At 42.7% G+C, this 23,694-nt stretch overlaps 1 protein-coding gene across 1 annotated transcript in view; it reads right to left on the bottom strand.

Moving 5' to 3' along the window:
* The window catches only part of myo10 (myosin X), a 73,367-nt gene that overhangs the window by 48,924 nt on the left and 749 nt on the right, over nucleotides 1-23,694 (bottom strand). The window contains exon 2 of the mRNA XM_077557101.1: nucleotides 3,161-3,259. Within this exon, the coding sequence (XP_077413227.1) occupies nucleotides 3,161-3,259 (99 nt within the window). The remainder of the gene's footprint in view (nucleotides 1-3,160; nucleotides 3,260-23,694) is intronic.

The raw sequence follows: 23,694 nt of genomic DNA, 5'->3' as shown, positions 1-23,694 counted from the left end.
GTCAGCTGCTTTCAATCGAATTTGGACGTGTGTCGTGACACTAAAAGGCCTTGGGTTCGATTTTCCCACAAGCCACCAGAAAGTGGCCAGCCGAGAAGAAGAACTGAACAAAATTGTGTTTGAGGAGACGACAGAATGACGTCGAAATCTTGTGCGCACACAAAACAGAGTATCAAGTTTGTTGACATACGGAGGACAGGTAAGGAAGCCCCGCCCACAAATTGCTCTGAAAAACACAGCAGCTGCCACATGGACTTTTTGTCCCGTTTCACGTGACTCGTATGATGTTACGCGTTCACATCCGACACCTGCTTTGGTAACAAACGTTCGTCATGAACACAAATCTTGCATCCGCTGCCAGATGAAGCTCGCGCGAGGGTTCGATTCCAGATAGGAGTCATGAAGGAGACGCCAGACAAAACATGAAAACATCAGCGCTTTGCCGTCAAAACAAATGTTAAAGAATTCTCAACCACGCACAACTTTGACTTGTGGTGTCCTCCAGGGGCCGATGCCCAGGCCCAAGATCTTCATTTGCAAACTACTGAAAGACTCGCTTAAAACGTGGCTGGACGACAACAAAATGCACACAAAACCAAAGGAATAAATTGTTCAAGTGGCAAATCCAGAAAGTAAAAATCCTGCCACAGTATGGCTTTAGATCCAGGTGCTAGCTAGCTAGCTCCCTAGCTAGCTCTCATGGTGCTCGTGTCCCTGCTAGGGAGCTAGCTAGAGAGCTAGCTTCAGGGGCTAAAGCCAAAGTGTGGCAGGGTTTTTACTTTCAGGTGCTAGCTAGCTAGCTCCTATGGTGCTCATTTCCTTGTTAGGGAGCTAGCTAGCTAGCTAGCTAGCATCAATGACTAAAGCCAAACTGTGGCAGGGTTTCAACTTTCTGGACCTGGATTTGCCACCTCTGACCGTCATGGCTTTAACCCCAAGTGCAAGCTAGCGAGCTAGCAGGTAAATGAACACCATGGGAGCTAGCCAGGGAGCTGGCTAGCTGGCTAGCTAGCTAGCTAGCTAGCACCTGGGGCTAAAGCCAAACTGTGGCAGGGTTTTTGCCTTCTGGACCTGGATTTGCCACCTGTGATGACGGTGAAGCATCATTTCTGTCCAAATGAAATTTCTGGATTCAACTGACTTCCTTGTCACCAAGAGATGCCACAATATGGCAGCGAAGCACTCATTTTCTCTAAATCAAACTCCTCAACTTATTTGGACTTAATTCCTTGACAACAAAAAGCCACAAGATGGTGGCAAAGCACTACCTTTGTCCAAACAAAACTCTTCAAATGTCAGTCATGCGTGCGCACACACATTGCTCACATTCCCATTTGTGTGGCTCGAGCGGGAAACACAAAATAATGTCAAACAATTCAACCTTTGTTTGGGTCGTCTACTTCAAGGACAGTCTGAAATCGTGGTCTTTTCCATCTTCTGTCAATATCCGGTGCTGCCTTCAAGGACAGACTGAAATCCGTCCTTCCCGGCATCATCTCTACATGGATCCAAGGTTGCCTTCAGGGACATCCTGAAATGCCAAATATGGACGCAGCAATCGGGACTCGGTCTGTCGCTCCGTCAACATCTGTTGCTGCCTTCAAGGGCGCTCCGAAAACACGCTTTCGTGTCCTCTGCCTTCAGGGACAGCGTGAAGTCTTTCCAATCATTTATTTGTCTTGTCAACAAACGCAGACCGTCAGCTGTTGCCCTGCGGGACACCGCTTTGAAATCAGAAAATCAATCAATGGATAACAACTATTGAAACATTCTTTCTGTCTTGAATATGAAATGTCCGAGTGCATGCTAATTGTTTTGCGTCATTGCTAGCTTGCTTCACACTTTGGCAATTCAAAAAACAAAAAACTCAGCAGATAAGCCAACCTGCACGCTCATTTCCTTTTTTTTTTTTGGGCCGGCCTCGGTTCACGTATTGCGGCATGTCGTCGGGTATCGAGTGTTTGGGTGTCCAAATTCCCAAGGCGGAATTTGTGGGCCGCACGACGTCACAGACTTGCATAAGGATGGATTGCCGGCAGCGCGTTGACCGGCGCCGTTCATTTGTAAATCCGCGTCGTGCAATCGGACCAAATCCGGACCTAATCCGGACCTAATCCGGACCTAATCCGGACCTAATCCGGACCTAATCCGCCTTGGGAGGACCCGCCCTTGTGAATTTGGATGCACCTGTTGTGTCCGCCATTGCTACACGTTACATGTGCATTGCAACCGCGTCCTGTTTTGTCTGCCAGGTGACGTATTTAGTGAGGTCGACGTTCTCCACACCGATTGGCCGTCGCCGACGCGACGGCGCCAAAAGTCACGCATCCGCGTGCAGTTTTTGCCATCAATGACGTCGACGCGTCGTCCCAGCCCGACAATGGATCAACGCGGACGGAGGGGAGACCAGAATATCTAGCTAGCTAGCTAGCTAGCATCTTGCTAGCTATCTTCAATAGCTCACTTTCTATCCATGCTAAAGTATCGGCAGTAGCGTTCCGGTGCAGACCCCCAGACCGAAGCCCCCTCGCTTTGTTTCACGCGGATTAACAGCAGTTAGCAGCTGTCGGCAGGCTTCGTTCGGGAGACCCTCGGCTTTGCAGTCTTAGCGCCCACGTTAGCTTCCACGTCATTAGCTTAAAACAGACATCGTCAGCACTTTTGGCAAACGCTGGCTAACAACTTTTTAGTTGCTGAATCTACATTTTACTTTGACCAAAACTGACAAGAATGAAAAGATCTTCCCTTTATGTCTTTTATCCATTTTATGCATGCGCTTTAAAGGTTTATTTAAAATGTATCAAATGTTGTTTTTCTATCTTTCACTTAACAAATATTATTTCCTATTATTTAAACAAAGTTAAAAGCTAATACTAAAAAACAAACAAAAATGAAGCGTTTTCGAACAAATAAAATAATAAATACTAACAAACGCGCTCTAAAAACATTTCAAGTAACTTACAGTAAGTTTAAAAAATGTCAAAAGAAAATAAAAACTAACTGTAATGAAAAAATCCAGACTTAAAAAGAGGCCAGGGTGAGATCCTTCCGTCGCCGTGACAACCAGGGCGGGGCCTTCAACAAGATGGCCGCCAAGCCAAAAGGCGAGCTGAGTTTGTCTTTTTCTCAGCATCCCCGACCGCCCCGACGTGTTGCTGACCTGTCCGTAGTCGCTGGTGATGACGAGCACGCCGGCCGAGCAGGAGGAAACCGAGCCTGGAAGGTTCTGGTCGTCTTCGCGCAGCCAAACGCGCTCGCCCTGAGAAAAACACAAGCAACGTTTTCAGTTCATCGGCAATTTAGAACAAACAGCAACAGCACAAAAAACATCTTAGCATGTTGGCTTCACTCATGAAATCATGAAATCATAGATATATAGATATAGATATGAATTTTGCCCCAATTAGGCGTGTGTGACAATCAGTGGTACTTTTTGGTCACAGATGAAGCAAGATCCAATTTGTATGTGTTGGCACAATCACCAAAATATATCGGTTGAAAACAGCCAGCATTCTAGAAAGCTTGTTTTAACCAAAGGATCTGTCGGACACACAACTAACTAGCAGCTAGATTGGTCAAATTCAAACGGTTTAAAAAAAATCACATTTATTTTTTTCAAGAGTTTTTAGAGTGTATTTAAGCTAAAAGTTAAAACACTAAAAGCTAAAAATGAAAACCATTTGGTGGGCATAAAGGTTTTTTTTTTGTCTTCAGGAAAAGCACAAATATTTGGTCATTTTTATCCAAATACAGCATTATTATTTGATAGAAATTTCAGAAGAATATCCAAATACCAAAATATTCAAATGCTGCAGCCCTAAAAAAAAAAAAGAGATGAAAAATACAAAGAAAATATTAGAAAATCAATTAAAAAAAACACAACCATATAATGCACAAACATTGGAATAAAAACAAAACAATTTGAAGGGAAATGTGAAACGTAAACGCTATTTATATCCTGGCTTGCGAGCTAAGAAGGCTTGCGGGAAAAAGCAGACGGCGTGCGTGTGCGTGCGTGCGCGCGCACGCCCGGGAACTCACGAGTGTGTCGTTTGGTCGGCAAGCTTGTGAGTGTAACGCACATTCCTGGCAAAAGCGGCGGCACAGCGGGGGGGGAGGCGGGGGTCTCGTGCACACTTTCCGCATCTTCTTCTTCTTCTTTGTCTGCGGCGTGTGCCCCCCCCCGGCCCCCCTCCCTCGAGATCCCCCTCACAGCGACACACTTTCTTATTGTGCCCCCCCCCCCCCCCCCCTTCATCCGCTGACGGTCACGGCTGCAAACCCGCGTCCACAACCCCCACCCGCCCATGTGACGCTTCCCGCGGGACCCCTCCCCCACCCCAATAACCCCCCCTGAGTGTCTGGAGGTCAAACTTGTCCCAAAACATTTTGTGAATTATTTTGACACTTGAGCTTCGCAACCTTCAGACAAAAATATTTGGGCCGAAGTAACAAAAGCACAAAATGATCCGTCGAAAGCGACTTGTGGCCGCCATGTGACCAGCGGCGTGGCAACATTCCCGGGGGCCCCAAGCAAGAAGATTGGGGGCCCCGTTTGTAGCACATCTTCGAGAAACAATCAGCAAAAAGTGACTTGTTTTGTTTGACTTTGTTTAACTTGAGCAAGAATCCTTCGAAGTGAGCCAGAAAAAAGGAAAATAAATTTGTAAATTGCATGGGCGTTAAAAAAAAAAAAGGGGGGGGGGCCTTACTATATGGTCTTTTTTTTCATTTAAAAACAAACAAACATACTATACATGGTCATTTTTTTAACATAATAAAAGCCTTATTTTACATGATATATTTTTTTGGGGGGGGGGGGGGGGGTTAAACCTAGGTTAAAAAAAATATATATATTTTTTTTAAAGCCTTACCATACAAAAAACCTGGGTCATTTTTCTAAATTGTTATTTAAAAAAGGCTTACATGGAAAAAAATGGTCTTTTTTTTTTTTTTAAGTCTTTACCATACATGCTCCTTTTTTCTTAAAAACCCACAAGAACTTACTCGTAGCGGTTAGCAGTAATTAGCAGTTAGCAGCCGCAGAGCAACAGAGCACTTGCAGGACGCACGCAAATGGCGGGAAAAACTGCCAAAACATCTTTTTCATTCGCAGTGACAGAAAGATGACTTTTTTGTTGATTCCAATTGAAAATCCGTCTGTTTTGATCTGCAAGCCAACACTTGTGTTGGTTGGCCAAGAAAGCAAATGCGGAGCGACACTTTCAAGCGACCACAAGGACGCAGCGGCAAAAAACGCGGGGAAATCGAAAGGTCGAAGGCTCGCCGATAGGACACCAAATTCCATCGAGCGCGTCCTCACGCTAACGAGACACAAGCGCAGTTTTCAATGGAGGCTTTTGGTTTCTTTGGAACTCGTTCACTGCCAGAAATTCAAAAATTGCTGACGTCGTGTTTTCCAACGTTTCGCACGCTGGAATGGTTTGAACTCGCCGCAATGGAGCAATAACCCGTCACGCACACGCACACACACGCACACACACGCACACACAGCTCGTGTTTGCTCTGGCCTCGCCGTCTGTTCAATCTAAATTTAAAGCAACCGCAAAGAGTTGGCGCGGAACTCGTCATCGTTCAATCCCGGCCAAAGAGAAGTAGAAAGAAAAAGAAGAAGAAGAAGAATCTTGTGAGATGCTCAACAAGTGGAAAAGTATTCTTCATCATCGTCTTCATCGGGGTCGTTTTCTGCTCTACTATTAAACGGAGGGAGAGAAAAAGAGGGAGAATGGGAGAGAAAGACAACGAGAGAGAGTGAAGAGAGAGAGAGAGAGAGAGAGAGAGAGAGAGAGAGAGAGAGAGAGAGAGAGAGAGAGAGAGAGAAAGGAAAGTAAGAGTGAGAGAAAGACATTGAGTGTGTGTGTGTGTGTGTACATGAAATGTGCTTGAATTCTGCGTGTGCTGTGAGAAAAAAGAGAGAATGTGATTGTGCATAAATGTGCTTTAATTGCTGCTTGTGCGTGGAAAAAGGGAAAAAAAGTGTGTGTGCGTGTGCGTGTTTGAGTGCGTGTGCAGAAAGTGTGCTTTAAATGTTGCGTGCGTGTGTTTGTTTTTGTCGGGATCCCCCACAATCCTTTGCTCTCCTTCTGCGTGTCACTAGTGTGTGTGTATATATATATATGTAAATACAGATTATTTATTTATTTATTTGGTCATTTATTTATTTTGAATTTTGGTAGTTTTGGTCCATACTGGCAGGATGAAATGTTATTCAAATGAGGGGGCGGTTCTAAGCGTGTCTTGCGTTGGATTCCGTCCTTGCAAACTGCCTTTCATTGGTCAGGACACGCTTAGGACCGCCCCCTCATTTGAAAAACACTTCCAGCTAGCAGTATGGACCAAAACTACCAAAAGTCAAAATAAATAAATAAATAAATAAATACATGACTAAAAGTGAAAATAAAAATGAATATAAAAAATATAATTCCAAAAATTAAATACAAATGTATTTTATATATTTATATATATATATTGCTGTTTTTATTTCCATTTATATTTATTTTTGGGGATTTAATTTTCGAATCAAAAATTTTATATCCGTTTTTATTTTCACTTTTAGTCATTTATTTATGTTTTTTTTTATGTAGTCATTTATTTCTTTAGAATTTTGGCACTTTTGGTCCAACATATGACACGAGCATGACCGGCCACTCGTAAAACATTGATCAGAAAAGCCACCGAGCGACCAATCGGGCGACAGAAGACCAAAAAAAATCCGTCTGGCAACGGAGACGGACGGAGGAGCAAAAATAACGCGGGGTCGATTGGTCGCCAGAGCAGCTGTGGTGGTGGAAGCGCTCGGAAATCAAGTTGGGAGTTTTTCACGCGGGCGCAGACGACAAAGGACAAGCGGGCGACAAAACGCTTCCTGTTGGAGGCGGCGGCGGCGCAAGGCAACAAAAGTGCGTTTGTGAGCAGGAAGCCGGGAAGGCGGGAGACGGGGCCAGCTGCCGCTCGGCCCGTCCGACCTCCTGCAGGGAGCGTCAGCAAAAAAAACTCTTTCAAGCAACAAATGAAGGCAAACAAACAACAACAAAAGTAAACAATCGCACAATTAATCGGTATTTTTGTCATTGTTTTATTCAAGTCAAGTCGAACCTGTTCTTGACAATAATATGTCGAGCTTAATCGAATCCTGGAGGAGTTTGAGCACCTGCGCTGAAGTGACGCCGCCGGCAGCCATCTTACGTTGCCACTCACTAAGGTGAACGCAATGATTTCTCTGCAGAGTTTTCAATTGATTTTTTGCCTCTCCAGCAAAAACGCCAGCGTGCGCGACACATGCCGTTGTACCGATAAGTCTGGGAAAAGCGCTACATGTACATTTCACAATGAATCGATTAATCGACGAGTAATCGACGATCAAATTCGTCCACAACTAATAATAATAATGCGTGGGATTTATATAGCGCTTTTCTAGACACTCAACAACACCGGAACAAATACATTATTCATGCGCTCACACATTGACACTCAAGCTGCCCTGGGGAAGGCAGGCTGACGGAAGCGTGGCTGCCAGCGTGTGCCTACGGCCCCTCCCACCTTCCATACGCCGGTGTGAGGAGCAACACATTGCTGTGTCAAGTGCCTTGCCCAAGGACACGTCGACAGATAACGGAGATCCAGCAGCCGACCTTCTGGTTACTGGACGACCGTCTCTACACGCCACCACTATTTTAATAATCGAGTAATCGTTTGAAGCCATTTTTTAATTGAAAATTGTCCATATCCTCCGATTTCAGCATATGAACAGTAATTGTTCACTGATTTCTGTAGTTCTTCATGAAAGAACTTAAAACATTTGCAAACATCGCTTTTTACTTTGGAAAACAATGTTCAAACCGGTAACATAATACATCAATCCACCTTTTTTTTTTTTAATCACTAGTATGAAATAACCACCAATCACTGGTGAATAAACAGTAATCAAGGAAAAAAAGCTTTTCTAATGCACGTTAATGCAAAATTTAAATGAATCGATTAATCAATGGAATAATCAATGTATTAATCCGCTTTAAAAATATTCCATAGTGACAGCACTACACTGACTCAGTCCCAACAAGATTGAGATCATATACGCATACAAACATTGACCTTTGCCCTTTGCCAGGCTCTCGTGACTGCATACAGAGAAGGAACGGAAAACACGCACTAATAAGAGAGAAAGAACGGAAATTGTCAGTAAAAGTGGCAACATAAGATGGCTGCCATCTGGCTTCAGCCGCGAGGATCCTATTGACATTCCAGACATATTCGGTCCATGTTCGTATCTGTGATGTCAGCACGCGGTGAGAAGGCCAACTTCAAAATAAAACAACAGCCAATCAGACTCTTGCTCCGCCCCCTTCACTCATATTTGAAATGACGGTTGCCTTGCCAGTGAAGACTACAATCCAAATCATTAAACAGACTAACTCGTTGAGAGACGGAGCAAAAGGATGCAGCAACTAACTGAGCCAGCAAATCAAGTGTGGAAAGAAGTTTGAAGGTCTTCTTATTAGCATTCCTTTGCGCACCTCATTCATAATCAAGCAATCAGAGTCAAGTGTTAAGGAGCTAAACAGCTGCTGCGCATGTTGATTATTAACAAAGTCGGGTTCAAAGTTCAGGCCGTTGATCGGGTGATCTACACGCTGTTGCCGAGGCGACGGAGGGGGAAAAACACATGAGGCGGGAGCCTGGCAGGCAACGTGAAGGGCAACACTTTCCCAAACCGCCGCCCCGCTGACCCGTGTGCGTGTTGTTGTGCATGTGACGAGGCGGCTGGCTAGCTTGCGCGCTGGCTAGCTTGCGTGCTAACGCTCACACTTGCAGCTGCCTCCCCCAAACAGGAAGTAGCTCAACAACTTTGATTCAACCTGACAACTCGTGGTGCAAGCGATCATCATCGATCCGTGGTGGGTTCGGATCGATTTTAGGAACAAAACTTTAAGCCATTAATAGCTTCTTATTTCACACATCAACCATTTCAAAATAAGAATGTTTGTGCCTCATATTCTATTGTTAAAAGAAAAGATTAAAAAAAGAAAAGGTTATTAAAAATGAGGGGTGTCGAGCGATTAAAATGAGTTATTGTAATTAATCGCCTGACTTCACTACTTAACTCATGATTAATCACAAATTTTATATCTGATCTAAATGTTCAATATTTTTTTCTAGGTTTTCATTCTCTTGTTAACAAAAGTGGAAAGAAATGTGAAACTAATAGAAATAGTTCAAATCTATTTTTGACATTTATTGGCAGTGAATGAGTTAAAAGTTGTGTTCCTAAATCCTAAATGGCTTCATTAGATATTTTGAACAGTTTTTTTTTTTATTGAATGGAAAAAGCACTTTACAAAATAAATTAAGACAAAGTACTATTTCTCTTTTTTTTTTTTGCTGATCCGAAAAACCATCCGATCGGTGACTTTTGTGATCCGTTGCGCCGCTACTGACGACACACTCCAACCGTCCAAGCAACCCGGGACACAGAGAGCAGGTACGGGACGTTGCCATAGCAACCACATGACCGTGGAACGAGTTACTTCCTTAAAATGGCAAACGAAACGTGTCCCCTGAAGACGCAATCACCAGATGTGGATTCTTCTACAGTGGTTGACTGAAGAGGAAACCACAAAAAATAAAAATAAAAATCTTGATTATCCACAGCAAATCATGACTCGGGATCACCCCAAAAAAGTCACATCATCAATGAAGACTGGAAGAAGAAATCTGCAAGTCGTACCACAAGGTATGGAGGACCAAAACGGACAAAATTCTAAATAAATAAATAAATGACTAAAAGTGAAAATAAAAACGGATCCCAAAAAAAACACAATTTGAAAATTAAATCCCAAAAATAAATATAAATGGAAATAAAAACAGCAATATATCTATATCTATATCTATATATATATATATATATATATATATACATATATATACAGACACACACATATATATATATATATATATATATATACATAAATAAATACATTTGTATTTAATTTTTGAATTCTATTTTTAAGATTTGTTTTTATTTTCACTTTTAGTCATTTATTTATTTATTTAGTCATATATATACACAGTATGTATATGTGTCTATAGGAGACAGGATGAGTGCGTCCGCATTTCTCACATTTTCCGTCCCGACGAGACGATTTATACGCAAGGCAGAAAAACCCGGCGGACGCACAATCGCTGTCAGTGTTTTCTACTTTTCATGTTTGCACACGATTCACCCCAAACTGTTGTAGATAGAAAACCATAAAATCGTTTTCTACTTTTATTGTGCTGAAGTGTTCTTCATATGCGGTAGATGCTCATCACTGCCTCCTACAGTCTGGGAGGATATCAGCATCAGGATCCATTTTCGATTTTGGTTTTGCGTTGTTTTGATTCAAGTGCACTTTTGTTGCCAAAGGTCCGAACTGCATTGGCAGATTTGCCTCTTAAATATCTTATTTTCAGATTTCAAATGTTAAACTGAAAACAAATACAACCTTCATCAACATATCATATGATGATTTTAATACATCAATTAATGGTTGATTGTTATTCTGAAAACAGGACATTATTTGAAATTGACATTGCAGAAAACGTACAAACAAGTTGATTATGGTTCATTTGCTGGTTCGAGCTGTAACAGAAAATGGCTGAGAATGTTGGCCGTCGTTTTCCAGTAAAAGCAGAAGTCTGCAAAAGGCTTTCTTTGGAACTCAGCAGCGAGATAATCCGTCTGCTTGATTCATTGATTTTCAAAGTCGGTTTACGTTGATAATCGACAACTCAATCGATTGTTGCAGCGGGACGACGATTCGTGTTTGGACGCGAACAAAATCTTGCGCATTACAGAATGCTTTGATGCCGACTGTCCGTGCACATCAAAAAAGAAAGCAGTTGACTTTTGGCCGGCGTTTTCTTTGGCTGGTTTTGAAAGCTACGATAAGCGAGCGTGCGCCAGAAATCGTCTTCTTCCCGTTTCAGGACAAGCGCGTGAAAAAACAAAGACAGGAAGTTCGGAAGTTGGAAGACAAACAGACAAGTCCTGTGCAGGCTAGAAAAGTCAACGCCATCAAAAGAATCTTTCATGTCACTTTTTTTGGACCACATCCGTAGCTTCTTATTTTGACCCAGACGGCGGCCATCTTGGACACCTTAGTCTCACCCCCGTCGTCTCTAAAACTAAACACTTCCTTATTGTTATCCAGGCAGCAGATGTGGGATCAAAAGTGGTTTCCCAATTTGCACGTTGTCTCACCTTTTTGTGATCCTGTCAAAAGTCGTCGGTGGCAGTTTGAGGACGACTTCCGACTGAAAGGAGAAAGAAACCAAGAAGGCACTGATGTCCTTCTGGCCTAAAACAAGGATGCGTCCATTGGATAATTGTGAGGATTTGACGGGCGAAATAAGACAAGATGAATTTTGTGCTGCTTCCCTTCTAATTTACAGAGACTCGAATCCTTACAAACAACATTCTTACGTACGTTCTTAGGAAGACGTCGTCTGTGCGTTCGCAAGACCGGATTGTACTCTGCAGTCTTCATATTGACAAAAGCCCAATATCACAACTGACTTGAACCCTAAAACCTCATTGTATATAGATTGTAACCCTAATCTGAATCCTAAAAAACTATTTTAAACCCCAAACCAGGTCATGACCTCATCTCACTTGGTCTTAACTTACTCCAAATGTAACCCTAATGCGATTAATTACAATTATAAAATTTAATCACCTGACGCCCCGAATTTTTAATAATCTTTTCTTTTCTTCTTTTTTTTAAAGATTAAAAAAGAAAAGATTATTTTAAAAAATCAGGGCGTCATAATTAAAATGATTTACAATTAAAATTTAATCACCTGACGCCCCGAATTTTTAATCATCTTTTCTTCTTTTTTTTAAAGATTAAAAAAGAAAAGATTATTTTAAAAAATCAGGGCGTCATAATTAAAATGATTTACAATTAAAATTTAATCACCTGACGCCCCGAATTTTTAATCATCTTTTCTTCTTTTTTTTAAAGATTAAAAAAGATTTTAAAAAATCAGGGCGTCATAATTAAAATGATTTACAATTAAAATTTAATCACCTGATGCCCCGAATTTTTAATCATCTTTAAAAATTCTGGGCGTCGGGTGATTTTTTTTTTTTAATTGTAATTAATCGCATGACTTCATTAGTTAACTCACGATTAATGACACATTTTATATTTGTTCTAAATGTACAATCAAATAATTCTAGGTTTTCACACTTGTTAACAAAAGTGGGCAAAAAAAGTTGAACTAATAGAAATACTTGAAATGAATTTTTGACGTCTATAGCCGTCAATGGCAGTGAATGAGTTAAAGGTGGATTGTGCCAGCCAATTGTTCTGTTCATTTGAGGGTTTAATGAGACATGTGATGATTCGTGTGCAGGCTGAAGGGCTCACAGAAGGCCGTCATGCAAGAGGACACTTTACAATCACGGCAAAAACACCATTTGTAGAACAGCGCGCAGTGTGTGGGCGTGGCCAGTTGATTTTCCGGCAAGGATCGCAGGCAGGCGACTGAGAGAGCGTCGTTGGTACGAGGCTAAACTTGTGAACCGACTCGTTATTTCACCGCAAATATACTTAACAGACGTATTACGGTTACAACAAACCTCCGCTGCTTTGGCGATGTTGTGACCGGGATCGAACGGGGGGAGTTTCCAGAGGAACGTCTCGGCCGGGTTCAAGCATGTACAATTCGACGGCAGCCATTGACGTGAAAAATGTCACCGAAGACACCTTCATGTGCTCCCTACGTTTCGCGGGTGCAAATGGGTCAGCAGCTGCTTTGCCGGCGTTAGCCTAGCTAGCATCCTGCTACAACATGCTAGGCTTTGCTATTTGCTAGCTGCTAAAACGTCATTGTGTCAACGCACCGAAAAGTTTACCAACGGAAGCCACTGCTGCTGAGATGAAAAAATGAGTAAGTCAAGTATCAGCGCTACAGAAGAACCCGATGCCGACAACAACGTGCTCGTTGATCGGTGTAAGCTTGAACAAAAGTAACGCATAAACCGCAACGGAACGATCATACAAGAAATCGTAGCTTTCTACAAAAAGTGACGTGTGTGCGTGTGTCCTACGCTGTTATTTTGTCCCGCTCATGCATATTAATGAGGAAAACGCGACATCATTTGAGATCCACCCTATTGTTGACAAATGCCAAGTTCAGCGCCGTACGATGTGGATCCCAGTTTTGGTCTTATTGGCACAAATGTCTTGCTTGTTGAGGTTGAAATTGTCTTTTTTTTTTCTTTTTCTTTTTTTTTTCTTTCATGTGGACCTGAATCTGATCAATAAACTTGAATTGAACGATCCTGACTTCTATGTCTTGAAATGTTGAGTATTATCAGGCATTTCTATCGCCCTAATGCGACACTAAAAATGTTTTGAGAGCATTAAGAGGCTTTGAGAGCGTGTGGCAAGTTTCTCTCAAATAAGAACCATCAACGCCCCCTAGTGTTCATTTCGTCAACGCACATTTTTCTCTGGACTAAAACTACACTAGACTAGACTAAAAGCCTCGTTAATAAACAATAACCGGGATGAAATGAGTCTGCATTTTTCGCCAACTCGTGAAGACGAAATGAAAACGTACTTCACTTCATAAAAACTGGACTCAAATCGATGGACATTTTAGTTTGTGAAGAAAAACGAGATGAAAATGATCTGATTTTGTCAAATGTGGCCTCTGCTAATCGGTCACACCCCTTTTCAAATCTGCAGCTAGTGAGTGCTACATGCTAATCCCACCGCTAACTAATGCTGGCTAATTGACTAGCTCGTAGCATGTAGCCAAAGTTGCCACATGTTGATATGCTGTCATTGTGCGTCAAGTTGTTTTTCATCAAAAAGAGGAGAGAACTTTTTGTGAAATCATTTTCGATCCAAAATGTTCAACGTAATCTGCTGACTAAACAAATGTTTAAAAAAATACCGGGGTAAAATGATTGTCCTGACTAAAACTAGACTAAACATTGGCAGTTTTTGTTGACTAAAACTAGACAAATAAAATGATGTTTTCTTGGACTAAAATGCTTGATTTATAGTCGACTAAAAATGGACTCAATAAAAACGGAATGAGGTCGAAGAACTAACAAGCGTGATTGAAACCGGACTAAAACTGAGACTAAATTTAAATATGGCGGATAAAATGAAGACGCCCCCCCCCCCCCCCCCTAAATGGAAATGTCGAAATGTCTAAACCTGGCCGACTCTGAGCCCCCAAAAGCCAATAACGCAGAAAAAAAGTGATTTGTGTGAAAAGGGTTGCGCTTCTTTGCATCCCTCCGATGCTCGCCGGGCAACTTCCTTGTTGTCCTTTTATTCCAACATGCAAACAGCAACAAAAAGGTTTGGTGGGCCGTTGGCACAATGGAATGTTGTGGCCCGCGGGGGGGCTTGCTTGCATTTGGGGGGCTTGCTTGCATTTGGGGGGCTTGCTTGCATTTGGGGGGCCTGAAAGAGGATCAGCAGCCTTTCTGCAATTTGCACTTTTTCGTTGGTGCTCAACTTCTTTTCTCTGTTCCATTAAAAAAACAAGTTTTTTTGTTTGTCTAAACTGTTAGCTTAGCTTAGCATTAGCCAATGGCCACGACTTGTCTCTTCTTTACAAAGCAAAGATGACTTTCACTCCATGTAAAGAAACCTTTATGAAAAGAAACACTTGTACAAGCATGTTATTTTTTTACATTGTTAGCTTAGCTTAGCATCAACGGCTACTTGCCAACACTTTTGTGAGCAAAGATGACTTTAGCTCAATGTAAAGAGGCATTCACATAATGACACAAGAATGTTCTTTTTTCACTGTTAGCTTAGCATCGGCTGCTATTTGTCATGTCTTCGTGAATATGATTGTGTGAGCAAAGATCACTTTAACTCCAAATAAAGAGACTTTGTTTTTAAAAAAGGAACAAAAATGCTCCTTTTACACGATTAGCTTAGCTTATGTAGCTACTTGTCATCTCTTCATAAACATTGTTTGAGCAAAGATTACTTTTGTCGTTTGACTTTCGTCACATGAAGTGGAATTGAATGCTGTTAGCTTAGCATCAGCAGCTACTTGCCATCTTTACAAACAATTGTGTAAACAAACATTAGCATGTTGCTTTTACGCTCTTAGCTCAGCTTAGCAGCAAATGTAGCTCCGCTTCATGAACACGTTGACGTGATTAAACATGACTTTTTTTTAACAAGTAACAGTCCTACATGCATACTTGTTTCACGCGCTTAGCTTCATTTAGATTTAACTTCTGTGTTGTGGCTTCAAAAGAAGTCGAAAGCCTGAATGAACGCAAGAGTAACGACCCGACGGTGACCCGAGCGGACTTGACCAACTTTGCTGCGCTAACGAGCTTTTAAGCGAACAACTGACCTACTTTCTTCGCCTGGCTTTCAACTCTGTTTACACAAGTGCGTGCGTGCGTGCGTGCGTGCGTGCGTGCGTGCGTGTTTTGAGGTCTGGCGGTCGGGCCGGTTTCAACATGTGCCGTCCAGCTGTGCGCGTGCAACTTTTGGGGAAAGAGGAAATTAGCTCCGAATACAAATTGTTCCGCACAAGGAGACACGCAACGAGCTTGTTGAACACAATCGGCACGCTGGGAGCAACGCGCACGCGCACGCGCACGCGCACACGCACGCGCACACGCACGCGCACACGCACGCGCACACGCACACGCACACGCACACGCACACGCAGGAAAGCCAATCGCACCGGCACAAAACATGGAATGAAACGCTTTTGCGCGATTCGCACACAGTGTGCGAATAAGTACGGAAGCGTGAAACTGCCAATGTGGAGTCCAAATTCTGGACCGGCGAGAACGTTCAAACAAAGTCGCTAGTTGATGTTAGAAAGTACTTGTAGGCTAAATGCTACAAACGTAGCATATTTTCCCATAATGCCGCTGGGTATGATTTGCGCATCTCATGTGGCTTTACGGGGCGGAGAAAATAAGATTTGTCTTCTTTCTCCTCCTTTTCATTCAACATTTTGTTATTGTGATTTTTGTTATCGTGACTTTTTTGCCGTGTAAAAACTCCCACATAAGACTTCCGACTTACAGCGTTCACAACTTGCTTCAAAAATTCATAATTCCCGCGGTGTATATGGTCTGATTTCACATGACTTACAGTATTGGCACAATTTAACGACAACTATCCACTTTTCAACATTCAATTTCAACGGGACAGACGTTGACATTTTTCTTCCATGCATACAACTTATCATTACCACCTGTCTGATACTGCTGCGGTCTGATACCCGTAGGTGGCGGGTTCGAATCCCACCTTGGACTGTACATTGCAAATCCATGCAAAGTGATATACATGTAAAGCAACCTCCTACCATATGAAAAAGGGCATTATCATTTCAATAAAAATATGAAACGTCTGCTGGCTTTCAGCATCAGACGACACTTGAAAATAAAGACGCCATCAGCCACGATTTCAAACAAGTCACGTTAGCGCAGCGGTTTGAGCAATTGCCTTCCACCATGACGAACCTGGGTTCAAGCCACGCTTGGACCGCATTTGAGTATCTTTCAATTGACTTCACAAGCACTTGCGTTCAAATCTTAGCCTTCCGCTTCTCAGCATTCCCATGAAATTTCTACACAAATTGCACTTTGTCTACTTTTATATGATATTGTCTTTTTGTTTTTTTTACAAATGAAGGAAATAAATGATATGAAATTGAATTGAATTGAAATTGCTTACTTGAGCATGTTTGAACATATTTGTGAGTACTTTTGAAGGTACTGCATGTACGACTCGCCAGTCAAAAATGTTTCCTCTGCTTATAATAATAATATAAATAAGAGCTTTGATATGGCTATTAATGGACTTGCTGTTGTTGCTGCCGTGTGAAAGTTCTGCTTCATTTGTTGTCGTTGTACGGTTTGTTCAAATGTAAGTCCTCGTCTCCTTTCCATTTAACAACTCAACAGATTCAAACCATCTACGCAACTAATTATCACAAATTCACAAAATTTGATGACATTTTATGCTCGTGTCGGGTGGAATCCTCGCATGACTCAAGTGCAAAAAACGGTATGAGAACTGCGAGAAAAAGAATCACAGTCATTTTGGGGTCGATAAAAACAACAAGCTATTTTGTTTGAAGAACAAAATGTCAAATATTTGCTACAGAAGATCATTACTTTAAGATCGGCGACAGGCAGTCTTCACTTACTGAAACGTATTGTTTTAAATCAGGCCAAAGCATCAAACTGATCATCGGCTCAACCCGAACCCGAGTCCATGAACTCAACTCTAGTCAGCAGTAAATCAAGAAGACAGAAGCTAAGTCGCTAAGCTAAAGGCAGATAATGACGACGTCGTTAAAAACTGTAAATGTGTGCGAAATTCAACCCTTAAAAGATGTTGGAAATGTTTGTGGTGTCGTCGTTTATGGACGAACACGTCGACTGCGGGCCTCAAAGTCCAATTGGAACGACGCTCAAAAGCGACGCATGAAGAAAAGTTGCGCAATCGGAAGCTGAGAATAAAGTACAAACGGAAGGAAAAAGAAACCGCCTTCATTTTTGGCTTACCGCTGCCGGGAAGAAAATAGAAACAATCGCATTTTAGGCAGCGCGTCAGTCAGCAACTTTGTGTACGCTTGCAAAGCCCAACGCACACACGCACACACGCACACACGCACACACACACACACACGCGCACACACACACACGCACACACACACACACACACACACACACAAGCAGCATAGCATAGCACAGGAAGCTAATTAGCGCTAATGGAGATTTGTTTGTTTTGCTTTGGGCTCGGCTGCCGTTTTGTCTCGTCTTCCAGGAAGTGGCTATTGGGCTAGCGTCCAATCCGATAGGTTGTAAACTTGTGCCCCCCCCCCCCCCCCCACACACACACAGACACACACAGACACTCCCTTCTTAAACAACAAACACACACGCAAAAGCACTCACATCCACTTGTGCACACTTAAAAATCAACACGTTGCTACACAAACACACTCTGAAAGACGCACTCACAAACACACACGTTCTCACAAAAAGACACTCACACAAACATGCAAAGACACACAATTACACGTTTGCGATCATCGCGCCAGTTCAATATCGAGCGTCACAAATGAAAGGAGTGTTTCGGGAGCAAATTCCCACCTGCGACCACAGCAGGAAATGGAAATAAAAGCGGCAGACGCGGTTTGATTTCCCGCCGGCCGTAGCCACAGCTGCAGGAGTTCCCGGGAGGAGACCCCCACCCCGCCCCCGCCGGCAGCCGGCCGGCCGGCAGCCTTCTCGCTCCGCCGGCAATCAAAACCAAACGTCCATTTTTTTCAAACCGTTTTCACAGCAAAAGTAGGAGGAGACAGGATGTGGTCGGCATCTCCTGATTGGTCCGCTGGAGCAGCGAGTTGGAAACTTTCCAGTTGAACCTCAGCTCAGATCTTCCTGCTCTCTGAGATCCTCCAGGCTGCTGACAGCTAAAAGACTTGCCTGAACATCACTACACAGTACCAGGAAATCGGGTTTTTTAACAGGTGTGTGTGGGGGCGGGGGGGGGGGGGGGGGGGTTGTAGATACCCCAGCAAGAATGGAGGGAGACAAGCCCCAAAAAATGGATTCAAATCAGAAATTGGATTGAGGTGTGTGTGTGTGTGTGTGTGTGTGTGTGTGTGTGTGTGTGTGTGTGTGTGTGTGTGTGTGTGTGTGTGTGTGTGTGTGCAGGGGGGCGGGGGGGTAAATGTAATCTCAAGTCTCCCATCTAGTTCTAAAACTAGTTTCAGGATTTAGTCAAATTTGGAATCTTTACTAAACTTTTAGCACAGTCAAAACTAGTCTCAAGTCCAGTCTTATGTCCAGTTCAGAAGCCCCCCCCCCAGTCTCAAGTCCAGTCCCCAAGCTCACATCAAGGCATGTGGTCCAGTTTTAAGTCTAGTTTAAAAGTTTGTCTCAAGGCCATTTCATGAATTCATATCAAGGCCAGTCCAGAAGTTTGTTTCAAGCCCAGTCTTGAGTCCGGTTCAGAAACTTTGTCTCAAGTCTCATGTTAAGTCCAGTTCAGAAGTTTGTCTCAATGATCAAATCCAGTCACGAGTTGGCTTCAAAAACTCATCTAATGACTTTCGGACTTCTGAAACCACCACAGAGTCTTTGACAGCGTTTCCTGATACCGAGTCTTGTATCGAGTCCCTGATCTTCGGTCCTGTTTTAGCTCTCAACAACCAAACTGAAATGTTTTTTTGGGCTTGATCGGTAAACTGTGATGTGTACACGCACACACGTGGCCGTGCCACACACGCACACACACAAACACCTGAGGCCAGCTGTCTCTCTGATTGGTCCTCAGGTGACGCTGAACACGCCCCCCCGTCCAAACAGTTTAAAAAGTTCAAATATAAACACACCCTACAAATGTCCAAAAGGCGTAAGTGTGTCAACATGTGCACGCACGCACGCACGCGCGCGCACGTACGCACGCGCACGCACACACACCCTCCCAGTGAGCTCGCCGTGGCGCTCCGCAGCTGCTTTTCCACTCAAGAATTGTGCAGAATCTTTGTTGTGTATTTATCGGAGGCCGACCAAGACATCTGGTCTCAATTACTCGGACCGGTTCTGAAGCGAGTCCTCAAGCTTAGTTAGGTTGGGTTTTAAAATGGGCTCTAAGTTTCGAAACCTTTGAACGAGCTCTGAAACAAATGGCAAAACTTTTGAAATGTTGCCAAACTTTTAAACCAGGCGCCAACATTGACTTCAGTTGTCAAGCTAGTATGAGAAGATCGGTTCTGAAACAAGTTCTAAACCTTAAGTTCACTTCCTAAACTATCACTAAACCTTTAGCTCACTTCTGAAACAAGTCCTGACCTAAACCCTTAGTTCAGTCCTAAAGATTGAGTTGAGTACTGAAGCTAGTACTAAAACCTTCAATTCAGTTTTGAAACCGGTTCTAACCCTTTGAACGAGTTCTGAAGCAAATCGCAAAACTTTACTTTGCTTCTGAAATGTTCCCAAAGTTTTAGTTCAACTCTGAAACAAGTTCCCAACTTTGACTTCACTTCTGAAGCTAGTATTAAAAGTTTAGGTCTGAAACAAGTCCTAAACCTTTAGATCCGTTCTGAAAGTTTCCGGTCTTAAGCAAAGACTTCTGTCCTGAAGCAAGTCATAAAAACTGGACTTCAGTATTGAAGCTCGTTTTGAACCCTTCTAAACATGAAAGTTGCGTTCTGAACGGCTCACATTCATTGAAGTCCCGGTCTGAAGCGAGTTGTCAATCTGTAGTCTGGCCCGGTAGTTCAGTTGGGTCCGGTTTAGAAAATGTTCCTGAAAGCGCTTGTCTATATTTGAGCGTTTCTCTCTTGTGAAAGTTGCCGTTTCTTGCACTCGTCTGGCTTTTCTTCCCGCCTGACTTCTTTGTTGAGTCCAGTCCAGAAGGAAGCGCAATACTTTGAGTCGGCTTACAAAACCAAAGGCCACTTCTAAAAGCTCGGGTCGGGTTTTGAACCCGAGTGCTTGTGAAAGTTGCCGTTCCCTGCGTGAAGTCGGCTTTCTCTTCTCGCTGCCTTCTTTGTTTCCGCCGATTCGTCAAGCAGGCGGCGGATATTTGAAACCGCACTCAACCATTTTCTTCCCAACTTTTTTTCTTTTTTTTTCTCTCTCTCTCTCTCACAGCCGGCGAGGAAACCAGACCAAAGTTTGCCCGCCGCCTCGTCTCCGTCACGTGAGATTTGAAGAGCCACCGGGCAGGAAGCGGGAAGACTTTCCAAGTTGTGTTCAGTGGAACCGTTAGAGCGCAGGACAAAAAACCGGTCGGGTGGCTTCAGCAAAACCGTTGCAAGAAATGTTTGACAACAAGATCGCGGCTGATATTTACGCAACACAAGACAAAAGAACACGACTGGTCCACTTATTAGGACAATCCGCCTGCTCAAGTCCTTCATCTTTGACCCACTTCCTAAGTAAATCCTTAACCTTCACAATGAAGCCCCCCGAGTTCGCACGTTCCCCCCCTCAGTATAAGTTGCAAATCGGCACGGGTGGCTTTTACCGCTTGGATTGTTTGCGGCGTTCCCTCGCTAGAACGCGCTTCACTTTTCACTGCCTCGCTGTTGCGTGCATTTTTTTTAGAGTGCAAGTTTGTGTGCATCTTTTAGAGTGCAAGTTTGCGTGCATTTTTTTTAGAGTGCAAGTTTGTGTGCATCTTTTAGAGTGCAAGTTTGCGTGCATTTTTTTTAGAGTGCAAGTTTGTGTGCATCTTTTAGAGTGCAAGTTTGCGTGCATTTTTTTTAGAGTGCAAGTTTGTGTGCATCTTTTAGAGTGCAAGTTTGCGTGCATTTTTTTTAGAGTGCAAGTTTGTGCATCTTTTAGAGTGCAAGTTTGCCTGCATTTTTTTTAGAGTGCAAGTTTGCGTGCATTTTTTTTAGAGTGCAAGTTTGTGTGCATCTTTTAGAGTGCAAGTTTGCCTGCATTTTTTTTAGAGTGCAAGTTTGCGTGCATTTTTTAGAGTGCAAGTTTGCGTGGTTTGCGTGCATTTTTTCTTTTTTTTTTTACCGTTACGTACCTATTTAGTCAAATGTATGAAATGAATGAAACAAGAGATAAATGTGAGAGCGTGTAAATACATTGATGAGAAACGTTATGAACTGTATAAACAAGAAATGTGAAAATAAAACTGAATGGAAACACTGGAAATTTGAAAAAGGGCCAAAATCCGCCCAAAATGTTTACGCTTAATGGGGGGTTTCAAGCGTATCCAAAAATGGAAAATGCCAATTTTGGCTATGGAAAGCGCTTTTGTGAATAACCGCTGGCAAGACGGAATACACGTTGCACGTTTTGACCGGATATGACGTCGCACGTACGTTTGTACTCACAAAGCAAAGTCGGACGAGAAAGTAAGGTATGTTTGGGGGGGGCCACAAAACGGAAAGCGTTTTGGAATTCATTAAAGAAGGGAATATTGGTGTTATTTCAGATGGAAAACAGCAGCTAACAAGAGCGGCCAGGTGGAGTTTGTTGGCCTGAGTGGCTAATAGGGGGCCAACGGTTTCACATTTTGCTGTACGATTACGGGCTGAGAAAAAAACAACAAATAAAAAAAAATTAAAAATAAATCACATCCGCATTCTTTGTTTATTTTTAACAACAATAAACAAGTGAAAATAAATAAAGTTGTTCAACTGCAAGCGCCGCCCCGACGCCGGCGGCGGGCAGAGAAGATAATCAAACTTGGGTGGGCAAAGTCGGTCCTCGAGGGCGCCCCTAGTGGCTAGCGAGGGTGGCTAGTGGGAGAAGCTAGTAAAAAAAAAAATAGTAAAAGATTGGAGAGCAAAGCAGAAGGTGACGAGAAGGTGCGAAATATGACACAATGTCCCTTCAAGAAATAAAAAATGAGATTCTATATTTTTTTAAATGTTCATTTACAGAATTAGGGCCGGTGAAGCGAGAAAAAAAAAAGTTTGGCAGGATTCTCACTTTATTCTCAGAATTCTCACTTTGAAGTGCGAATTGTGCCAAACTTTTTTTTCTTCTCTCTTCACTCTTGCGTGCGTCAGTCTTGCTTGCTTCGGCTCTTTTCGATTCATGTGCCAACAAATCAGCATTTTCTGCACAAACTGACAAAGTTGCCCTTCGCCTCACATGATTGCGTTTCATAATGAAAAATCTATTTTTAGCCAATGACTGCATTCGTCAACGGTGTCAATGGAAGAACGCTTGAAAAAATGATATTGGCAAAATTGTCTCTCTTTCAAACGAGGACAAATTCAGTCAAAGTGTCCTTCAGCTCAAACATGTTTTTCAGACGCGCTCGTCGTTCCACGTCTCGACAAATAAAGTTGAACGCCAACACGCACAAAAAGCAACACAAGCGCACTCAAAGTACAACCAAGTCATGTGACCATTCAGAACTCAAGTCAAGTTGGAGAGCAGCGCAACCTACGACACAATTCATACCACAACAACGTTTTACATTCACAAAACCGACATCAACTCCACCATCATCATCATCATCATCATCATCATCATCATCATCATCAACGGGATGAGCAATTCACCAAAATGTCATCGTGATTTTGGCTTCTCGCGATTTTAAAAGCATTCTAATCAAAGAGAAAGGATTTTTGTGCACAACGTTGTGGTGCCTACCGAGTTCCCGATGTTGTGGGAAGGACCCTGAACGCACCATGTTGTGCGGCCGTTATGTGACCCCGGGCGAGCTTGAAGCTAATTAATTGACTTTCAAACTAAAACAATTCAACACATTGTCATTTAAATTTGTTTGGTTTTTCTTTCAAAAACATTGCGAGCGCTAACGCTAAAGTCGATTTAAAATGTGATGGAAATGCTAATGGCAAATTAGCATTGACCTCTGGGAGTGACAAAGCGTCCAAAAAATAAAAATATATATTAAAGGAGCAGCGATGAATCAAGATCGAGAACTAATCAATTATCAAATGAATCACTAATTATTTTTGATAACTGATCATTAGTTCCGATCTTTTTTCACTTTTTTCAAATGCCCGGAATTTCAACTCCTTAACAGCAAAAATTCTACGATTTCTGTAGTCCTCCGTAAAAGCGGATTTTTGTTTATCTTTGTTTTGAACCAAAATGAACCGATTGCTTTTCCTTTGGGAAACAATAATCAATATTTGGGCTTTCCTCCTCACATTACAGAC

This window comes from Vanacampus margaritifer, chromosome 2 (genome assembly GCF_051991255.1).
Source record: "Vanacampus margaritifer isolate UIUO_Vmar chromosome 2, RoL_Vmar_1.0, whole genome shotgun sequence".
NCBI classification, from domain to species: Eukaryota; Metazoa; Chordata; class Actinopteri; order Syngnathiformes; family Syngnathidae; genus Vanacampus; species Vanacampus margaritifer.
The sequence above is the reverse complement of the archived record's forward strand: the minus strand, read 5'-3'. Positions and strand labels throughout refer to the sequence as shown.